Consider the following 21,390-nt stretch of genomic DNA (forward strand, 5'->3'; position numbering starts at 1 on the left):
ATAGGACTTTGGTTCGGCCACACTTGGAGTACTGTGTACAGTTCTGGCCGCCACATTACCAAAAGGATGTGGATGCTTTGGAGATGGTGCAGAGGAGGTTCACCAGGATGTTGCCTGGTATGGAGGGTGCTAGCTATGAAGAGAGGTTGAGTAGATTAGGATTATTTTCATTCGAAAGACGGAGATTGAGGGGGGACTTAATTGAGGTCTACAAAATCATGAGGGGTATAGACAAGGAGGATAGCAAGAAGCTTTTTCCCAGAGTGGGGGACTCAATTACTAGGGTCATGAGTTCAAAGTGAGAGGAGGACAGTTTAAGGGAGATATGCGTGGAAAGTTCTTTACACAGAGGGTGGTGGGTGCCTGGAATGCGTTGCCAGTGGAGGTGGTAGACGCAGACACATTAATGTCTTTTAAGATATATTTGGACAGGTACATGGATGGGCAGGGAGCAAATGGACACAGACCGTTAGAAAATAGATGACAGGTTAGACAGTGGATCTTGATCGGCGCAGGCTTGGAGGGCCGAAGGGCCTGTTCCTCTGCTGTAGGTTTCTTTGTTCTTTGATATGGGCCAAATGCAGGGAGATTGGACTAGTTTAGTTTGGGATTGTGGTTGGCCTGGACTGGTCGGGCTGAAGGGTCTGTGTCTGTGCTCTCTGACTGTTGACTCCTATGATGAACCTGGTCTCTATGATAACAAAATGTGAGGCTGGACGAACACAGCAGGCCCAGCAGCATCTCAGGAGCACAAAAGCTGACGTTTCGGGCCTAGACCCTTCATCAGAGAGGGGGATGGGGGGAGGGAACTGGAATAAATAGGGAGAGAGGGGGAGGCGGACCGAAGATGGAGAGTAAAGAAGATAGGTAGAGAGGAGAGTATAGGTGGGGAGGTAGGGAGGGGATAGGTCAGTCCAGGGAAGACGGACAGGTCAAGGAGGTGGAATGAGGTTAGTAGGTAGCTGGGGGTGCGGCTTGGGGTGGGAGGAAGGGATGGGTGAGAGGAAGAACCGGTTAGGGAGGCAGAGACAGGTTGGACTGGTTTTGGGATGCAGTGGGTGGGGGGGAAGAGCTGGGCTGGTTTAGGGATGCAGTTGGAGAAGGGGAGATTTTGAAGCTGGTGAAGTCCACATTGATACCATTGGGCTGCAGGGTTCCCAGGCGGAATATGAGTTGCTGTTCCTGCAACCTACGGGTGGCATCACTGTGGCAGTGCAGGAGGCCCATGATGGACATGTCATCTAGAGAATGTTTGTTGTGAACTGAGCGGAGGTGTTCTGCAAAGCGGTCTCCAAGCCTCACATTTTGTTGTCTTGGATTCTCCAGCATCTGCAGTTCCCATTATCTCTGGTCTCTATGATGTTGGGTCCAATTAAAATCCTGGTTTTTAGAAGATATTAGGTCCAGCAATGATCCTTGTACTCCAGTCTTCTAAATAGAAAGACCAGCATTCCATTAGCTTTCTTGGTTATTTTCTATACCTGTTCATGAAATCTTGAGGATCTATGAACCTGAACCCCCAGGTCTCTTTGAACATTCACTGTATTTAACTTCATACCATCTCGAAAGGACCCTGATGTATCCTTTCTTGGTTAAAACTCAATACCCTGATGCTTGCTAACATTGAACACCATCTGCTATTGTTTTGCCCGTTCACCTGGTCTATCAATATCCCTTTGTAATTTTATTTTATCTTTGTCTCTGTTGTGTCCTCTCTCACTCCCTTTCTCACTCATTCTTACACCATCTCTCAAGCTGTCTTTTGCTCTTGCATTCTCACTTTACACTGTCCAAGTGTCCCTCTCCTCTTCACCCTCTCACACTCCTTCTCTCTCTCCCCCGACTTCTTCTCTCCCCCTGACCTTCTCCCCCCCCGACTCCTCTCTCTCTGTCCCCTCCGACTCCTTCTCTCTCGCCCCCCCGATTCCTTCTCATGCCCCCCTGACTCCTTCTCTCTCCCCCGACTCCTTCTCTCTCCCCCCCAACTCCTTCTCTCTCCCCCCCAACTCCTTCTCTCTCTCCCCCCGAATCCTTCTCTCTCTCCCCCCCGACTCCTTCTCTCTCTCCCCCCCGACTCCTTCTCTCTCGCCCCCCCGATTCCTTCTCATTTCCCCCCCGACTCCTTCTCTCTCCCCTGACTCCTTCTCTCTCCCCCGACTCCTTCTCTCTCCCCCCAACTCCTGCTCTCTCCCCCCCGACTCCTTCTCTCTCTCCCCCCCGAATCCTTCTCTCTCTCCCCCCCGAATCCTTCTCTCTCTCACCCCTCCGACTCCTTCTCTCTCGCCCCCTGATTCCTTCTCATGCCCCCCCGACTCCTCTCTTCCCCCGACTCCTTCTCTCTCTCCCCCAACTCCTTCTCTCTCCCCCTCTTGCTTGCTCTCTCTCTCTTCACCCCTCCCTCTCTCTCTGTGTCTCCCTCCCACTCTCTCTCTCTCCCCCATCTCTGCCTCACACCCTGTCCTCACTGGCTGCTAGTACTGCTGTCTCTTGTGTTTTATTAGGTAATCAGCCCAATCTTTCAGGCACCAACCGCAAGCTCTTGGTGATCCCATTCCTGCTGTTACTGATCGCTGCTGTAATTGGACTCATCGTGTGGTTCAAGAGGTGAGTGACCTGACAACAGCCTCTGGATTAGGAGCCATGGGGGCTACTCCCCATATAAGGTTCTCAGATCTTCGACAGAACCCTGAACAACTGACCCAGTCACTGTGCCACTAGGTCCTGCAAATTATTATCAGATCTGGCCATTGCGAGAAGGTAATTGCTGTACTGTCTGGTTCCAAGGCATCTTGGTTTGGTGAGACTGATTAATGGGAGGTTGTGGGGACAGGACCGGCCCTTTCATAATTCTTTTTAGCTGCTCTTATAAGCCACTTTGTTGCCCTCTGTTGGATTTTGTATTTGTTCCATTCTGAGAGATCTTTACGGTTCTTTGCATTTATTAGCCCTTTTCAAAAGAAAACTTGCTGACCCTTTCTTCCCTGAATGTCCATGGCTGTTTTTATTGTGAGCAACAGCTTTTCCTTCTCATGGATACAAAATGCTTCTGAATGGCATTTAATGTTTTTAGAACACCATCCACTGTTCCTTGGTTACCAATTACCTTTTGGCAGAGCTTCCAAGTTTGTTGCGGATAGTCTTTGCCTCATCCCATTAAAGTCTGCCTTACTTAAATCCAAAATTGCAGTATCCAATCTTTTCTTATCTCTTACAAACGATACATTAAACTTGATAATCTTATTATCACGATTTGACAAATGCTCACAAACAACTAGGTCACTAATTAAATCAGGCTCATTGCTCATTACCAGATTCAGTGACGCTTGTCTCCTTGTTGTATCCAAGGCACATGCTGTAGGAAACAATCCTGGACACATATGAGAAATTCACAATGTTCTGCAGGTGTCTGTCTGTCTCTTCCAGTCTATGTTAAGATTAAAATGCCCCATTAATATTACTCTGGGTGATTCGGTGGCTCAGTGGTTAGCACTGGTGTCCCTCAGTGTCAGGGACCCGGGTTTGATTCCAGCCTCAGGTGACTGTCAGTGTGGAGTTTGCACATTCTCTGCACATGCTGGATGAGACTGCTTCCCCACTGTTTCACGACAGCAGCAGTGTAACCATCATTCCTGATGAGTTCCAGGAACCTGTTCTTACACATGTAGCACCTCCTTCCACAAACCCAGTTTTACTTCTTGTTCCCATTTTAGTCCACATTTCAAAATAAATAAAAAGAGCTAGTCTTGACAAGATCGAGAATAACATTTGACACATTCCAAATCCACCAAATTGACTGAAGTTCTAAACGAGACAGCTTCAAGTAAGTCATTTAGGTGAGTGCTCAGGTGATCAATCTGGTTCAGATTTTTGGGACATTGGGACCGGTTCTGGGGAAGGTGGGACTATTACAAATTGGACGGTACACCTGGGCCGGACTGGAACCAATGTCCTTGGGGGTGCTTTTGCTAATGCTGTGGGGGAGGGCTTAAACTAATGTGGCAGGCGGATGGGAACCAAATATTGGGCAGAAAGGAGGTAGTAACTAAAGCCCGCAGAGAACTAGATAATGGAGGCAGTGTGACTAAAGGGAATAGTAGTCGGGGAGCAGATGATGAACACAAAGGGACAGGTGGTCTGAGGTGCATTTGTTTTAATGCGAGAAGTGTAGTAGATAAGGCAGATGAGTGAAGGGCTTGGATCGGTACCTGGAGGTATGATGTTACTGCTATTACTGAGACTTGGTTGAGGGAAGAGCATGATTAGCAACTAGTTGTCCCAGGATATCAATGCTTCAGGCGGGATAGAGAGGGAGGGAAAAGGGGTGGAGGTGTTGCAATACTGGTCAAAGACGATATCACAGCTGTACTGAAGGAGGGCCCCATGGAGGACTCAAGCAGTGAGGCAATATAGGTAGAACTCAGAAATAGGAAGGATGCAGTAACAATGTTGGGGCTGTACTACAGGCCTCCCAACAGCGAACGTGAGACAGAGGTAGAATTACGTAAACAGATAATGGAAAGGTGTAGGAGAACAGGGCGGTGGTGATGGGATATTTTAATTTTCCCAACATTGACTGCAATTCACTCAGAGTTACGGGTCAAGATGGAGCAGAATTTGTAAGGTGTATCCAGGAGGGTTTTCTTGAGCAGTATGTATGTAGTCCAACTCGGGAAGGGGCCATACTGGACCTGGTGCTGGGGAATGAACCGGGCCAGGTGGTTGATATTACAGTAGGGGACTACTTTGGAAATAGCGACCACAATTCCGTAAGTTTTACAATACTCATGGACAAGGATGGGAGTGGTCCAAAAGGAAGCGTTTTAAACTGCGGGAAGGCCAACTATACCAAGATTCAGCGGGATCTGGGGAATGTAGATTGGGAGAAACTGTTTGAAGGTAAATCCACATTTGATATGTGGGAGGCTTTTAAGGAGAGGTTGATTAGCGTCCAGGAGAGACATGTTCCTGTGAAAATGAGGAATAGAAAAGGCAAGATTAGGGAACCATGGATGACAGGTGAAATTGTGAGATGAGCCAAGGGGAAAAGGAAGCATACATGAGGTCTCGGCAACTGAAGACAGATTAAGCTTTGGAAGAATATGGGGAATGTAGAGCGAATCTGAAATGAGGGATTAGGAGGGCTAAGAGAGGGCATGAGATATTGCTGGCAAACATGGTTAAGGAAAATCCCAAAGCCTTTTATTCATATATAAAGAGCAAGAGGGTAACTAGAGAAAGGATTGGCCCACTTAAGGACAAAGAAGTAAAGTTATGCGCTGAGTCAGAGAAAACGGGTGACATTCTTAACGAGTACTTTGCATCGGTATTCACCAAGGAGAGGGACATGACAGATGTTGAGGTTAGGGATAGATGTTTGTTTAGTCTAGGTCAAGTTGACATAAGGAAGGAGGAAGTGTTAGGTACCCTACAAGACAATAAGGTAGACAAGTCCCCAGGTCCGAATGGGATCTATCCCAGGTTGTTGAGGGAAGCGAGAGAGGAAATAGCCAGGGCCTTAATTGATATCTTTGCAGCATCCTTAGACACGGGTGACGTCCCAGAGGACTGAAGACTTGCTAATGTTGTCCCCTTGTTTAAGAAGGGCAGCAAGGATAATACAGATAATTATCGACTGGTGAGCCTGACATCAGTGGTAGGGAAGCTACTGGAGAAGATACTGAGGGTTAGGATCTATTCCCATTTGGAAGAAAATGGGCTTATCAGTGATAGGCAACATGGTTTTGTGCAGGGAAGGTCATGTCTTACCAACTTAATAGAATTCTTTGAGGACGTGACAAAGTTGATTGATGAGGGAAAGGCTGTAGATGTCATATACATGGACTTCAGTAAGGCGTTTGATAAGGTTCCCCATGGAGAAAGTGAAGTCACATGGGGTTCAGGGTGTGCTAGCTAGATGGATAAAAAAACTGGCTGGGCAACAGGAGACAGAGAGTGGTAGTAGAAGGGACTTTCTCAAATTGGAGACCTGTAACCAGTGGTGTTCCACAGGGATCTGTGCTGGGACCACTGTTGTTTGTGATATACGTAAATGATTTGGAGGAAGGTGTAGGTGGTCTGATCAGCAAGTTTGCTGATGACACTAAGATTGGTGGAGTAGCTGATAGTGAAAGGGACTGTCAGAGATTACAGCAGAATATAGATAGACTGGAGAGTTGGGCAGATAAATGGCGTTCAATCTGGGCAAATGCGAGGTGATGCATTTTGGAAGATCTAATTTAAGGGGGAATTATACAGTAAATGGAAAAGTCCTAGGGAAAATTGATGAACAGAGAGATCTGGGTGTTCAGGTCCATTGTTCCCTGAAGGTGACAATGCAGGACAATAGGGTGGTCAAGAAGGCATATGGCATGCTTTCCTTCATTGGACGGGGTATTGAGTACAAGAGGTGGCAGGTCATGTTACAGTTGTGTAAGACTTTGGTTCGGCCACATTTAGAGTACTGTGTACAGTTCTGGTCATCACATTACCAAAAGGATGTGGATGCCTTGGAGAGGGTGCAAGGAAGTTCACCAGAATGTTGCCTGTTATGGAGGGTGCTAGCTATGAAGAGAGGTTGAGTAGATTAGGATTATTTCATTAGAAAGACGGAGATTGAGGGGGGACCTGATTGAGGTCTACAAAATCATGAGAGGTATAGACAAGGTGGATAGCAAGAAGCTTTCTCCCAGAGTGGGGGACTCAATTACTAGGGGTCATGAGTTCAAAGTGAGAGGAGGCAAGTTTAGGGGAGATATGCGTGGAAAGTTCTTTAGGCAGAGGGTGGTGAGTGCCTGGAACGCATTGCCAGCGGAGGTGGTAGATGCAGACACATTAGTGTCTTTTAAGATATATCTGGACAGGTACAAGGATGGGCAGGGAGCAAATGGACACAGCCCCTTAGAAAATAGATGACAGGTTAGACAGAGGATCTCAATCGGCGCAGGCTTGGAGGGCCAAAGTGCCAGTTCCTGTGCTATAGGTTTCTTTGTTCTTTGTATAACCGTAGGTCCCTGGTCGATTGGTTAGTTCAATGCGTGACCATTTGTTGATTAGCAAATTCCCAACTTCTCTCAGTCCAGTACACACCGATACACCCCAGTACAGTACACACTGATACACCCCGGTACAGTACACACTGATATACCCCGGTACAGTACACACTGATACACCCCGGGACAGTACACACTGATACACCCCGGGACAGTACACACTGATACACCCCGGTACAGAGAATGTCCCTGGAAGGGACGGATTGTCATATGAGCAAAGACTAAGCAGGTTGGGAGTCTACTCCATGGAGTCTAGAAGAATGAGAGGTGATCTCATTGAAACATATTGGATTCTTTAGGGGCTTCACAGGGTTAATGCTGAGAGAATGTTTCCCCTCTTAGGAGAGTCGAGGACCAGAGAAAAAAAGGGGCCCTAATTTAAGACCCATGAGCAATCCATTAACCTACTCCTTACAGATGGGCAGTTTGCTGCACGGATGATGGAGTTTAAAATCTCTTATTGCCTTATTCCAGAAAAAAGAGGAAACGCAAGAAATCTTGGATAAGTCGGATAAGACTGGGACGGAACATTCCAGAAGCAAGGGACAGAGTCTCACTGGTGAAAGTTCTCTCTTCACCTCAAAACTTGTCTTCCACACCGCTATGTGCCAGTTTATCAGGCACAGCATCAGGAACACATGCTGCACAGGTACTGGGGTATATCAGTGTGTACTGTCCCGGGGTGTATCAGTGTGTACTGTACCTGGGTGTATCAGTGTGTACTGTACCGGGGTGTATCAGGGTGTACTGTACCGGGGTCTATTCAGTGTGTACTGTACCGGGGTCTATCAGTGTGTACTGTAACGGGGTGTATCAGTGTGTACTGTCCCGGGGTGTATCAGTGTGTACTGTACCTGGGTGTATCAGTGTGTACTGTACCGGGGTCTATCAGTGTGTACTGTACCGGGGTGTATCAGTGTGTACTGTCCCGGGGTGTATCAGTGTGTACTGTCCCCGGGTGTATCAGTGTGTACTGTCCCGGGGTGTATCAGTGTGTACTGTACCGGGGTATATCAGTGTGTACTGTACCGGGGTGTATCAGTGTGTACTGTACCGGGGTGTATCAGTGTGTACTGTCCCGGGGTGTATCAGTGTGTACTGTCCCCGGGTGTGTCAGTGTGTACTGTCCCGGGGGTGCATCAGTGTGTACTGTACCAGGGTATATCAGTGTGTACTGTCCCGGGGTGTATCAGTGTGTACTGTCCCCGGGTGTGTCAGTGTGTACTGTCCCGGGGGTGCATCAGTGTGTACTGTACTGTTGTGCGGGTCCTGGTGTAGGAGATCAGCCACGATCTCATGGAGCGGATTGTAGGCTCGAGGGGTTGAGTGGCTTCTTCCTGTTCCTATTGTACTCACCCTGTCCCCGTCCCCGCTCCTCGGGGCTCGTTATTTACTCTGTTGTTTGCAGCCGGTGCAATTCACCATTGAGGACCTATCTTTACTCGAAGTCTTGAAGATTGGGAAGCAGGGGAAGTTCTACCGAGCAAAAATCATCCGGGGTAACTGCAAAGGCCATCGGCTGGTGACCTGCAAGCTGACCATGAGGAGTGAGTAACCGGAAATGGGGCTGTACTTAGAAACAAAGAAGATTGGAGCAGGAGGAGCCTATTCGGCTCTTCAGCCTGCTCCGCCAATCTTCATGTTCATGTCTGATCGTTCAACTGAGTAGCCTGATCCTGCTTTCTCCCCATAACCTTTGATCCCATTCGCCCCAAGTGCTATATCTCGTCACATCTTGAATATATTCAATGTTTTGGCATCACCTACTTCCTGTGGTAATGAATTCCACAGGCTCACCACTGTCTGAGTGAAGAAATATCTCCTTATCCCCGCCCTAAATGGTCTACCCCAAATCCTTAGACTGCATCCCCTGGTTCTGGACTCACCCTCCATCGGGAACATCCTCCCTGCATCTACCCTGTCTAGTCCTGTTAGAATTTTATAAACCTTTATGAGATTCCCCGTCATTCATCTGAACTCCAGCGATAACAATCCTAACCTAGTCAATCTCTCCTCATACACCAGACCAGCCATTCCCGGAACCAGCCTGGTAACCCTTCACTGCACTCCCTCGAGAGCAAGAGCATCCTTCCTCAGAAAAGGAGACACAATATTGCAGGTGTGGTCTCACCAAAGCCCTGTATAACTGCAACAACACATCGCTGCTCCTGTACTCGAAACCTCTCATAATGAAGGCCAACATACTGTCTTCTTCTCTACTGCCTGCTGCACCTGCAGGCTTACCTTCAGCGACTGGTGCCCAAGGACACTGCATACTCCCCTCTAAAAATTTACAGCCATTCGGCTCGTTATCTGCCGCCTTGTTTTTGCTTCCAAAGTGAATAACCTCACACTTATCCAAATTATATGTGATGACCCAGTCTGAGTTACAATGTGGGACTGTGGGACTATCAGGCTGGGGAACTCTAACCTTTTCCACTGTCTCTGGCAGGTGTATCCCAGCATAAGCTGCAGGTGGAGGTTGGCATCATGAACAAATTGGGTTATCACAGGAATATCATTCAACTCCTAGACTGGAACATCTCACAGGGTAAATCAGTCTGTAGGGGGGTGGGTCTGTGTAGGGGTGTAGGGTGGGTGCGTAGGTGTATAGGTGCAGTAAGTGGGTGCGGATGTATGTGGGTAGAGGTGTGCAGATGTGTGTCTGTGTGTGTGTGATGTCTGTCGGGGAGGTGAATGGAGGATGGGTGGGGATGTGCAGGAGTGGGTGGGCGAGGGTGTGTTGGGAGTGGATGTGGGAGGGCGGAGTGAGTGTGAGGGTTGGGTGACAGTAGGTGCATAGGTGTGTCCATGATGGGGCTCGGTGGGGGTTTGTGTGACGGGCTCTTGGTGGTAGGCAATAGTGTGTTACTCTGACCCAGTGCCTGGTCTATATCCCACACTCACCCAGTACCCGGTCTGTTACAGAGCCCTATATCCCACACTCACCCAGCACCAGGTCTGTTACAGAACCCTATATCCCACACTCACCCAGCACCAGGTCTGTTACAGAGCTCTATATCACACCCTGACCCAGTGCCTGGTCTGTTACAGAGCCCTAAATCACACTCTGACCCAGTGCCCGGTCTGTTACAGAGCTCTATATCCCACTCTGACCCCGTGTCCGGTCTGTTACAGTGCCCTAAATCCTACTCGGACCCAGCACCTGGTCTGTTAAGAGCCCTACATCCCACACTGACCCAGTACCTGGTCTGTTACAGAGCCCTAACTCCCACACTGACCCAGAACCCGGTCTGTCACAGAGCCCTATATCCCACTCTGATCCAGGACCTAGTCTGTTACAGAGCCCTGTATCCCACTCTGACCCAGTGCCCGGTCTGTTACAGAGCCCTAAATCCCACTCTGACCCAGCACCCGGTCTGTTACAGAGCCCTAAATCCCACTCTGACCCAGTACCCGGTCTGTACAGAGCCCTAAATCCCACTCTGACCCAGTACCCGGTCTGTACAGACCCCTATATCCCACACTGACCCAGTACCCAGTCTGTTACAGAGCTCTATATCCCACACTCACCCAGTGACTGGTCTTTTACAGATTTCTATATCCCACTCTGACCCAGCACCCGGTCTGTTACAGAGCCCTATATCCCACTCTGACCCAGTGCCCGGTCTGTTACAGAGCTCTGTATCCCACTTTAACCCAGTTCCCGGTCTGTTACAGAGCTCTATATCCCACTCTTACCCAGTTCCCGGTCTGATACAGAGCTCTATATCCCACTCTGACCCAGTACCCGGTCTGTTACAGAGCCCTACTTTCTGATAATGGAGCATGTGGGATGCCGGAACCTGAAAACATTTTTACAGGATAACAGGCCCCAGCTGTCCAGCTGTAAGGAGCTACAAACCCAGCTGACGTTAGCAGCCTATTTCATTTCGCTGGGGATGGAGCACATCGCGTCAAGAAAGGTAAATACTTGGTTTTGTACAGCTCACCTTGGGACAGCTTGGCTCAGTACAGTTCAGCCCTGTATGGCCTGGTTTGGTATTACCAAGATCGAATTAGCTTGGTTCAGTTTAGTATGGCTCAGTTCACTTTGGGTCGTTTGAGCAAGGCTCAGGGCAGCTAGGTTTGGTATGGCTTGGTGTGTCTCATTGCAGTTCAGCGTGGCTCAGTTCAGTACAGCTTGGTGCTGCTCGGCTTGGTGAGGCAGGTTTCGTGTCAGTGTGGTTCGGTGAACCTCTGTTCTGCTTGATGAGGCACAGCTCATTTTGGTTCAGTTTGGTGAGCTTGACACAGCTTGGCTTTGTTTTGGTGTGTCTCGGTTTGGTTCTGGTTGGGATTGGTCAGTTCAGATCGGTACAGTTTGGTTCGGGTTGGTACAGCATGGCGCTGCTCAGTTTGGTTCAGTGTGGCTCAATTTGATTCTGTACAGCTCAGTGGGACAGGCTGTGACCCTGGATCTAACTTGATGTTGCTTGATGCTGACAGATTGTTCACCGGGATTTGGCAGCAAGGAACATTCTGGTTGGTCGATTTCCACAGGAGTGCAAGATTGCAGAGTTCAGTCTGGCAGCTGATCTGTCCAATGCAGGAGCTGAGAAGTGTAAGACAGCAAAAGGGGTTAGTACTCCTTCTTTTCTCAAAGCAGGTTGTTTCAAAAGTGACACAGAGCAGCAGAGTCTGGAAAGCAACCACTCTGTGGGCATTGTGAATGGACCCTCATCATCACTGTCTTCATGGGGAAACTGTGAAAACACAAGCTGAATACTGCCTTCCACTAAGGCAGGGACTATTTCCACACCGTAGAGATTCCATATCTATAATTTAAATAGGGGCTGGCAGCAGCATTTAGAGAAGAACACATGTAGTGCAGCACACTGCCTAGATACAGCAGCCCTGAGATTAGGGGGATCCAATCTGTCGGAGACATGACAGATAAAGAGCTGCCCCATTTTCAGCACAGCGTAACTTCAGAAAGGACCTCTCAGAACCATCATCATCTCATCAATGACACTGTCAGACTCATGCTTATTCCAGTGTTATACAGTGACAGACATGTCCCCACCAGTACTGTCCCCCAGTTTTACACAGTGACAGACCTGTCCCCACTGGTACTGTATCCTAGTGTTATACAGTGACAGACCTGTCCTCACTGGTACTGTATCCCAGTGTTATACAGTGACAGACCTGTCCCCACCAGTACTGTCCCCCAGTTTTACACAGTGACAGATGTGTCCCCACCGGTACTATCCCCCAGTGTTACACAGTGACAGACCCATCCCCCACCGGTACTGTCCCCCAGTGTTACACAGTGACAGACCTGTCCCCACCGATACCGTACCCCAGTGTTATACAGAGACAGACCTGTCCCCACCGGTACTGTGCCCCAGTGTTACTTAGTGACAGACCTGTCCCCACCGGTACTGTGCCCCAGTGTTACACAGTGACAGATCTGTCCCCACCAGTACTGTACACCAGTGTTACACAGTGACAGACCTGTCCCCACCGGTACCGTACCCCAGTGTTACTTAGTGACAGACCTGTCCCCACCGGTACTGTACCCCAGTGTTATACAGTTACAGACCTGGCCCCACCAGTTCTGTACACCAGTGTTACACAGTGACAGACCTGTCCCCACCGGTACTGTACCCCAGTGTTATACAGAGACAGACCTGTCCCCACCGGTACTGTGCCCCAGTGTTACTTAGTGACAGACCTGTCCCCACCGGTACTGTACCCCAGTGTTACACAGTGACAGACTTGTCCCCACCAGTACTGTGTCCCAGTGTTACAGAGTGACAGACCTGTCCCCACGGGTACTGTACCCCAGTGTTATACAGGGACAGACCCATGCCCCACCGGTACTGTGCCCCAGTGTTAGAGAGGGACAGACCTGTCCCCACCAGTACTGTGCCCCAGAGTTGTTTTTGGGTTGAAAATTTAACAACTGTCTGAGTGGAAAACTGCTTCCTATCAGCATCTTATATGGTTTTCCCCCATTCCCCGTCCCCCTGCCTAATTACAGTCACGTGCACGCTGTTCTAGATACCCTCAGAGTGTTAACATCTGCTCAGTATCTTCCATGTTAGTCTCCTCTAAACGTTTTACATTTCAATCAGGTCACCTCTCATTCTTTAAACTCCAATGAGTATGTAGAGCGAATCTCATCAACCTTTCTGCATGAGACAATGCTTCATCCCAGGAATTAACCAAGTGTCCCTGGACTGATCTGCCTCGAATGTCAGTAGATCCATTCTCAACTCTGGCAACCAAACTGTGTTCCAGACTGGGGCCTTGTGAGTGATTGCTCAGGGTCTGGCTTGGGGATTGTTCTCAGGACCTGGGCTCAGGATCCGGTCTCAGGCATTTGTCTCTGTGTGCTCCACCCTCATTCCTGGGCTTCTGAAGGTTTGATCTTTCTGTGCAGAACCCTGGAATCCCGTTCCGCTGGTACCCACCAGAATTCTTTACTGATGGGATTTACCCCCTGCACGGGGATGTCTGGGCTTTTGGCATCCTGCTTTGGGAGTTGGAGACTTTGGGTAAGAACATGTTCGCATAACTTCTCTCAACCCAATGCAGACCCAAGACTCCTGCCTCCCCCAAATCACTGCCTCCCCCAGACTCATGCCTCCCCCAAATCACTGACTCCTCCACCCTGGCAGCTGGCTCACTGATCTACCCCCACCAAACCCCACTTCCCAATTCCCTCCCCTGCACCCTTCTCCTGTCAGCAACTCCCATTCCTATTTCAGGAGGCTTGGAGACCGCTTTGCAGAACACCTCCGCTCGGTTCGCAATAAACAACTGCACCTCCCAGTCGCGAACCATTTCAACTCCCCCTCCCATTCCTCAGATGACATATCCATCCTGGGCCTCCTGCAGTGCCACAATGATGCCACCCGAAGGTTGCAGGAACAGCAACTCATATTCTGCTTGGGAACCCTGCAGCCCAATGGTATTGATGTGGATTTTACCAGCTTCAAAATCTTCCCTTCCCCCACCGCATCCCAAAACCAGCCAAACACGTCCCCGCCTCCCTGATCTGTTCTTCCTCTCACCTATCCCCCCCTCTCACCTCAAGCCGCACCTCCATTTCCTACCTACTAACCTCATCCTGCCCCCTTGACCTGTCTGTCCTCCCCGGACTGGCCTATCCCCTCCCTACCTCCCCAGCTATACTCACCTTTACTGGCCCCATCCCCGCCCCTTTAACTTGTCTATCTCCTCTTCTCCTCTATCCATCTTCGATCCGCCTCCCCCTCTCTCCCTATTTATTTCAGAATCCCCTAACCCTCCCCCGTTTCTGTAGATGGGTCTAGGCCCAAAACGTCAGCTAGTCCTGGGGGAAAGTTGATTTGAGTCTGATGATGAGTAGATTCAAGGTGTTAGCCTGAACAGTGAGCCCACAGCTGGAGATAGGGTCTTTTTAAGAAGACAGAGAGCCATGCAGTGTGGATACCAAGATAGTAGGAACTGCAGATGCTGGAGAATCTGAGATAACAAGGTGTGGAGCTGGGTGAACAGAGCAGGCCAAGCAGCATCAGAGGAGCAGGAAAACTGACGTTTCAGGTCTAGACCCTTCTTCAGAAAATCCTCTATCTCTCCTCCTTTTCACTGTGACTCACACTTCACCACTCTACCTTCCCCCCTCACTCTCTATTCCTATTATCCCTTCCACCCACACTCTCTCCCCCATCTCTTCCCAGCCCTGTCCCCTCACTTCTCCCTCCATCAGTCTCTCTCCCCACTTCTCTCTCACACTGTCTCTGTCTCTCTGTCTCGGTGTCCAGGCAGTTCACCATACCCGGAGTTTGAGACTGCTGAGCAGGTGGTGCTGAATGTTTGCTCTGGATACAAAATGAAGAAGCCCTCACAGTGTCGAGATGAGATGTAAGAAAGTTCATGGGAGTATTTTTTCTGAAATTCTCTTTCCACCCTCAAAACATGGTCAGATGATAATGATGGAAGGCTGTTGGAGAGTCAGTGTGGAGGCAGCTTTACTCTGTACCTAACCCCGTGCTGTCCCTGTCCTGGGAGTGTTTGATGGGGGGAGGGGTGGGGGACAGCCTTTACTCTTTCTCTAACCCATGCTGTCTCTGTCTTGAGAGTGTTTGATGGGGGACAATGTAGAGTGAGGTTTACTCTGTGTCTAACCCTGTGCTGCCCATGTTCTGGGGGTGTTTGAAGGGGGGACAGTGTACAGGAAGCTTTACTCTGTACCTAAGCCTGTACTGTCCCTGTCCTGGGAGTGGGGACTGTGTAGTGAGCTTGCTGCGTCCCTGTTTCTTAGAACTCTTGGTGTTTTTTTCAGTTATGAGGTGATGGATTTTTGTTGGATGGAGAGATATGAGGAGCGGCCAATGTTCAATGACATCATGAAGTACCTGGAGGATTTGGTCGAGAATGATGCAGTGAGTAATGTCGTGTTTACTGAACCACAGAGAAAGGCTGGTTGTCCCTCTGACCTCCCAGTTCAGAAGATGGAGCGAGGGACATTTCCAGAAGCTTTGTCATTAGTTTCACATGTTCCATATTCGGCTAGTTGGTAATTAGATTTGTCAAAATTCCCAAGTCAGCACCTTCAGGATCTGTGTCCCAGTGAGGGTCAGCCCCTTCAGGAACTGTATCCCAGTGAGAGTTAGCCCTAACAGGAACTGTATCCCAGTGAGATTCAGCACCTTCAGGATCTGTGTCCCAGTGAGGGTCAGCCCCTTCAGGAACTGTATCTCAGTGAGGGTCAGCCCCTTCAGGAACTGTATCCCAGTGAGAGTCAGCACCTTCAGGATCTGTATCCCAGTGAGGGTCAGCCCCTTCAGGAACTGTATCCCAGTGAGAGTCGGCCCCTTCAGGAACTGTATCCCAATGAATGTAGTTGTTAGGGAGGGAGTTGGTTATGAGTTGTATTGAGTCTGAATTTTGTTTGTGATTAATGCTCTGATCTCTTTCTCTGCAGGATTACATTCAGGTGGAAGACTGTATTGAGGAATGTCAGGTGGTTAACTCCACTCCCTGGGCCCTGCCTCATTCTGCCTCTGTCCAAAACACCTATGTGAAGGGCTGGCTTGATTCAGTGTGAAACAGCGCTGCATGTGTTTGGGGGTGGGGGGAAGATTGACAAATTGGGCTAATCATTAAATCCTTGATGCTTCAGTGTAAGAGATGGAACTAATCTTAATTAAGTGCTGTTTTATGTGAAGGTAGTTGTGTTAGATATTGACTGTATTCTGCTGTATTGGTGTGTCCTCAGACTGGAATGCTGGTGTCTCTGTCAAGGTCCATGAGCCTTGGGATTGAGATCATTGTCTGTGAATGTATCAGAACAGAAGAAATAGCTGCAGGGGATGGAAATTTGACCTCTTGAGCCACTTCTGCCATTCAGTATACATCAAGATGATGTGATTCTGGTGTATTTCCACCTTCCTGCCCCACTCTTTCTCAGAAAATCTTGACTCCCTTGCAAATTAACAATCTGTCTAATTCTGTCTTGAATGAATTCAAAGACTCACCCCACCCCGTTACTGTCTTAGGGACAGCATTGCAAAGTCTGTTGACTCTCTGAGAGAAAATTGTCTTCCTCTTCTCCATCTCAAATGGAAGATCCCTCACACTGGAGCAGTTCCTCTGCTCCCTCCCATCCCGTTCTAGACTCCACCCAAGAGGGGAAACATCTTCCTTGTATCCATTGTCACAATGTTATACCTTTCAATAAGGTTGTCTCAGTGATAATGGGAACTGCAGATGCTGGAGAATCCAAGATAATAAAATGTGAGGCTGGATGAAAACAGCAGGCCCAGCAGCATCTCAGGAGCACAAAAGCTGATGTTTCGGGCCTAGACCCTTCATCAGAGAGGGGGATGGTGTGAGGGTTCTGGAATAAATAGGGAGAGAGGGGGAGGCGGACCGAAGATGGAGAGAAAAGAAGATAGGTGGAGAGGAGAGTATAGGTGGGGAGGTAGGGAGGGGATAGGTCAGTCCAGGGAAGACGGACAGGTCAAGGAGGTGGGATGAGGTTAGTAGGTAGGGGATGGAGGTGCGGCTTGGGGTGGGAGGAAGGGATGAGTGAGAGGAAGAACAGGTTAGGGGGGCAGAGACAGGTTGGACTGGTTTTGGGATGCAGTGGGTGGAGGGGAAGAGCTGGGCTGGTTGTGTGGTGCAGTGGGGGGAGGGGACGAACTGGGCTGGTTTTGGGATACGGTGGGGGAAGGGGAGATTTTGAAGCTGGTGAAGTCCACAACGATACCATTGGGCTGCAGGGTTCCCAAGCGGAATATGAGTTGCTGTTCCTGCAACCTTCGGGTGGCATCACTGTGGCACTGCAGGAGGCCCATGATGGACATGTCATCTAAAGAATGGGAGGGAGAGTGGAAATGGTTTGCGACTGGGAGGTGCAGTTGTTTATTGCGAACTGAGCGGAGGTGTTCTGCAAAGCGGTCCCCAAGCCTCCGCTTGGTTTCCCCAATGTAGAGGAAGCCACACTGGGTACAGTGGATGCAGTATACCACATTGGCAGATGTGCAGGTGAGCCTCTGCTTAATATGGAAAGTCATCTTGGGGCCTGGGATAGGGGTGAGGGAGGAGGTGTGGGGGCAAGTGCAGCATTTCCTGCGGTTGCAGGGGAAGGTGCCGGGTGTGATGGGGTTGGAGGGCAGTGTGGAGCGAACAAGGGAGTCACGGAGAGAGTGGTCTCTCCGGAAAGCAGACAAGGGTGGGGATGGAAAAATGTCTTGGGTGGTGGATTGTAGATGGCGGAAGTGTCGGAGGATGATGCGTTGTATCTGGAGGTTGGTGGGGTGGTGTGTGAGAATGAGGGGGATCCTCTTTGGGCGGTTGTGGCGGGGGCGGGGTGTGAGGGATGTGTTGTGGGAAATGCGGGAGACGCGGTCAAGGGCGTTCTCGACCACTGTGGGGGGAAAGTTGCGGTCCTTGAAGAATTTGGACATCTGGGATGTGCGGGAGTGGAATGCCTCATCTTGGGAGCAGATGCGGCGGAGGCGGAGGAATTGGGAATAGGGGATGGAATTTTTGCAGGATGGTGGGTGGGAGTAGGTGTATTCTAGGTGGCTGTGGGAGTCGGTGGGCTTGAAATGGACATCAGTTACAAGCTGGTTGCCTGAGATGGAGACTGAGAGGTCCAGGAAGATGAGGGATGTGCTGGAGATGGCCCAGGTGAACTGAAGGTTGGGGTGGAAAGTGTTGGTGAAGTGGATGAACTGTTCGAGCTCCTCTGGGGAGCAAGAGGCGGCGCCGATACAGTCATCAATGTAACGGAGGAAGAGGTGGGGTTTGGGGCCTGTGTAGGTGCAAAGAGGGGCTGTTCCACGTGACCTACAAAGAGGCAGGCATAGCTGGGGCCCATGCGGACGCCCATGGCCACCCCCTTAGTCTATAGGAAGTGGGAGGAATCGAAAGAGAAGTTGTTGAGGGTGAGGACGAGTTTGGCTAGGCGGATGAAGGTGTCGGTAGAGGGTGACTGGTCGGGCCTGCGGGACAGGAAGAAGCAGAGGGCCTTGAGGCCATCTGCATGCGGAATACAGGTGAATAGGGACTGGACGTCCATGGTGAAAATGAGGTGTTGGGGGCCAGGGAATTGGAAGTCCTGGAGGAGGTGGAGGGCGTGGGTGGTGTCACGGACGTAGGTAGGGAGTTCCTGGACCAAAGGGAAGAAAATGGAGTCCAGATAGGTGGAGATGAGTTCGGTGGGGCAGGAACAGGCTGAGACAATGGGTCGACCAGGGCAGGCAGGTTTGTGGATTTTGGGAAGGAGATGGAAACGGGCTGTGCGGGGTTGGGGAACAATGAGGTTGGAGGCTGTGGGTGGGAGGTCCCCTGAGGTGATGAGGTCATGAATGGTGTTGTCTCTCATTTTTCTCAATACCAATTCCTATAAGCCCAACCTGATCCACCATTACTCATAAGACAACACCTCGGAGGCTGCTCTGATGATGATAGCCAGCTGGGTAATGAAACGTCTGTGGAACAACAAACCAGCTCAGCAAGCCAACCAACCACAAAGACTACACCTTCATTTCAGGAAATGCCACAACGTGAACCTTCCCAGAATCGTTTTCAACGAAGTTTCATCCATGACTTAAAGAAGGCAATGGAAACTATAGATGTACACTGTTGAAATCAGTCAACTCACATTTGAATTTTTTTTGTTAAATATGGTGATGAGGCCAGTTAGCTCAGCAACTGAATACCGATTATAGATAATGGGAACTGCAGATGCTGGAGAATCCAAGATAACAAAGTGTGAGGCTGGATGAACACAGCAGGCCAAGCAGCATCTCAGGAGCACAAAAGCTGATGTTTCAGGCCTAGACCCTTCATCAGAGAGGCTCTCTGATGAAGGGTCTAGGCCCAAAACGTCAGCCTTTGTGCTCCTGAGATGCTGCTTGGCCTGCTGTGTTCATCCAGCTTCACACTTTGTTAAACTGAATACCGATTGCCTGGTTAAGAATCATAAAATATGATCTATCCATTGCCACCTCTTAGACTTGGTGCTGAAACTATTCTAGCATTTTGCATTATCTATACACAGTATGGATAAAATATATACCTCAGAGTCTTGTATATTGATACTGCAGTAACAGTTGGAGACCATTTAGCTCAGCAGCTAGATGGCTATTGTGTGGTTCAGAATAATGCTGAAAGTGCAGATTCAATTCCTGTTCAACTGCAGTGGTCTTGGGCCTTGCCTCCTTGTCCTGACCCTGAGAATGGAAGGCACCACCAAGGAAAGCTGTCCAGGAAATGGGTCAAGGATGAAGCATCAGCAACGACCCAAGGTCCCATCTTCGGAACACCATGTATCATGTGGAATCATTGAGATGCTCGGAACTGAGCCCCGTTACTTCTGGGGAATGTCAAAAAAGGTTCAAGAGTTTATCAACATACACAGGTCACCCAAATTACCTGTTTTTTTCAGACCCAGGCTGATAGAATGCACGGACCAGGTTTCTATACCTCACAAGAAAACAATTATAAACCATCTCCTTGTTATAACTCTATCCCCCTTATAAAACATCCCCTACATACTGGTACGTCCAGACAGACAAAACAAATGACTGTAGTGGATGGAGGGAAAGTTTAGGAAGGTATTCAATGGTCCTTGTCCGCAGGGTTTTCACTGAAAAAACTCCTTTTACTTAGAGTGACAGAGCTGTACAGCATGGAAATGGACCCTTTGATCCAACTTGTCCACGCTGACCAGATATCTTAAATTAATCTAGTCCCGTTTGCCAGCATTTGACCCATATCCCTATAAACCCTTCCTATTCATATACCCATCTAAATGCCTTTTAAATGCTGTAATTGTTCCAGCCTCCACCACTTCCTCTGGCAGCTCATTCCATACACACATCACTCTCTGCATGGAAAAGTTGCCCCTTAGTTCCCCTTTAAATCTTTGCCCTCTCACCTTAAACCTATCCCCCTCCAGTTTTAGACTCCCCAACCCCAGGGAAAAGATCTTGTCTTTTCACCCTATCCATGCCCATCATGATTTTATAGACATCTATGAGGTCACTCCTCAGCCTCCGATGCTCCAGGGAAAATAGCCCCAACACATTCAGCCTCTCCCTGTAGCTCAAACCCTCTCACCCTGGCAACATCCTTGTAAATCTTTTCTGAACCCTTTCAAGTTTCACAACATCCTTCCGATTGCAGGGACACCAAAATTCCATGTTGTATTCCAAAAGTGGCCTAAACACTGTCCTGTACAACCGCATCATGATGTCCAAACTCCTATACTCAGTGCATTGACCAATAAAGGCAAGCATACCAAATGCCTTCTTCACTATCCTGTCTACTCGCTACTCTACTTTCAGGGAAGAATGAAACTGCACTCCAAGGTCTCTTTGTTCAGAAACACACCTCAGGACATTACCATTAGTGTATAAGTCCTGCCCTGATGTGCTTTTCAAAATGCAGCACCTCACATTTATCTAAATTAAACTCCATCTACTACTCATTGGCCATTGGTTCATCTGATCAAGGTCCCATTGTACTCTAAGGTAACCTTCATCACTGTCCATTACACCACCAATTTTGGCGTCATCTGCAAACTTACTAACCCTACCTTGTATGTTCAAATCCAAATCATTTATATAAATAATGAAAAGCAGTGGGCCAGCACCGACCCTTGTGGCAGACTGCTGGTCACAGGTTGCCAGCCTGATAAGCAACCCTCCACACCACCCTCTGTCTTTTACCTTCAAATCAGTTCTGTATCCAAATGGCTAGTTTTCCCTGGATTTTGTGTGATCTAACCTTCCTAACCAGTCTACCACGAGGAACCTTGTTGAACTCTGTACTGAAGTCCATATAGATCACGTCTACTGCTCTGCCCTCATCAATTCTATTTGTTACATTCTCA

At 49.1% G+C, this 21,390-nt stretch overlaps 1 protein-coding gene across 1 annotated transcript in view; it reads left to right on the forward strand.

Annotated features, from left to right (window-relative positions):
- si:ch211-167j9.5 (fibroblast growth factor receptor 1) overlaps positions 1-16,131 on the forward strand; it is a 42,262-nt gene extending 26,131 nt beyond the window's left edge. Inside the window, exons 5-14 of the mRNA XM_059655340.1 lie at positions 2,502-2,604; positions 7,524-7,698; positions 8,458-8,596; positions 9,502-9,600; positions 10,815-10,975; positions 11,499-11,630; positions 13,438-13,552; positions 14,804-14,903; positions 15,325-15,424; positions 15,967-16,131. Of these exons, the coding sequence (XP_059511323.1) occupies positions 2,502-2,604; positions 7,524-7,698; positions 8,458-8,596; positions 9,502-9,600; positions 10,815-10,975; positions 11,499-11,630; positions 13,438-13,552; positions 14,804-14,903; positions 15,325-15,424; positions 15,967-16,089 (1,247 nt within the window). The 3' untranslated portion in view covers positions 16,090-16,131. The remainder of the gene's footprint in view (positions 1-2,501; positions 2,605-7,523; positions 7,699-8,457; positions 8,597-9,501; positions 9,601-10,814; positions 10,976-11,498; positions 11,631-13,437; positions 13,553-14,803; positions 14,904-15,324; positions 15,425-15,966) is intronic.
- The last annotated feature ends 5,259 nt before the right edge of the window (positions 16,132-21,390 follow it).

This window comes from Stegostoma tigrinum, chromosome 27, assembly GCF_030684315.1.
Source record: "Stegostoma tigrinum isolate sSteTig4 chromosome 27, sSteTig4.hap1, whole genome shotgun sequence".
Lineage (NCBI taxonomy): Eukaryota > Metazoa > Chordata > Chondrichthyes > Orectolobiformes > Stegostomatidae > Stegostoma > Stegostoma tigrinum.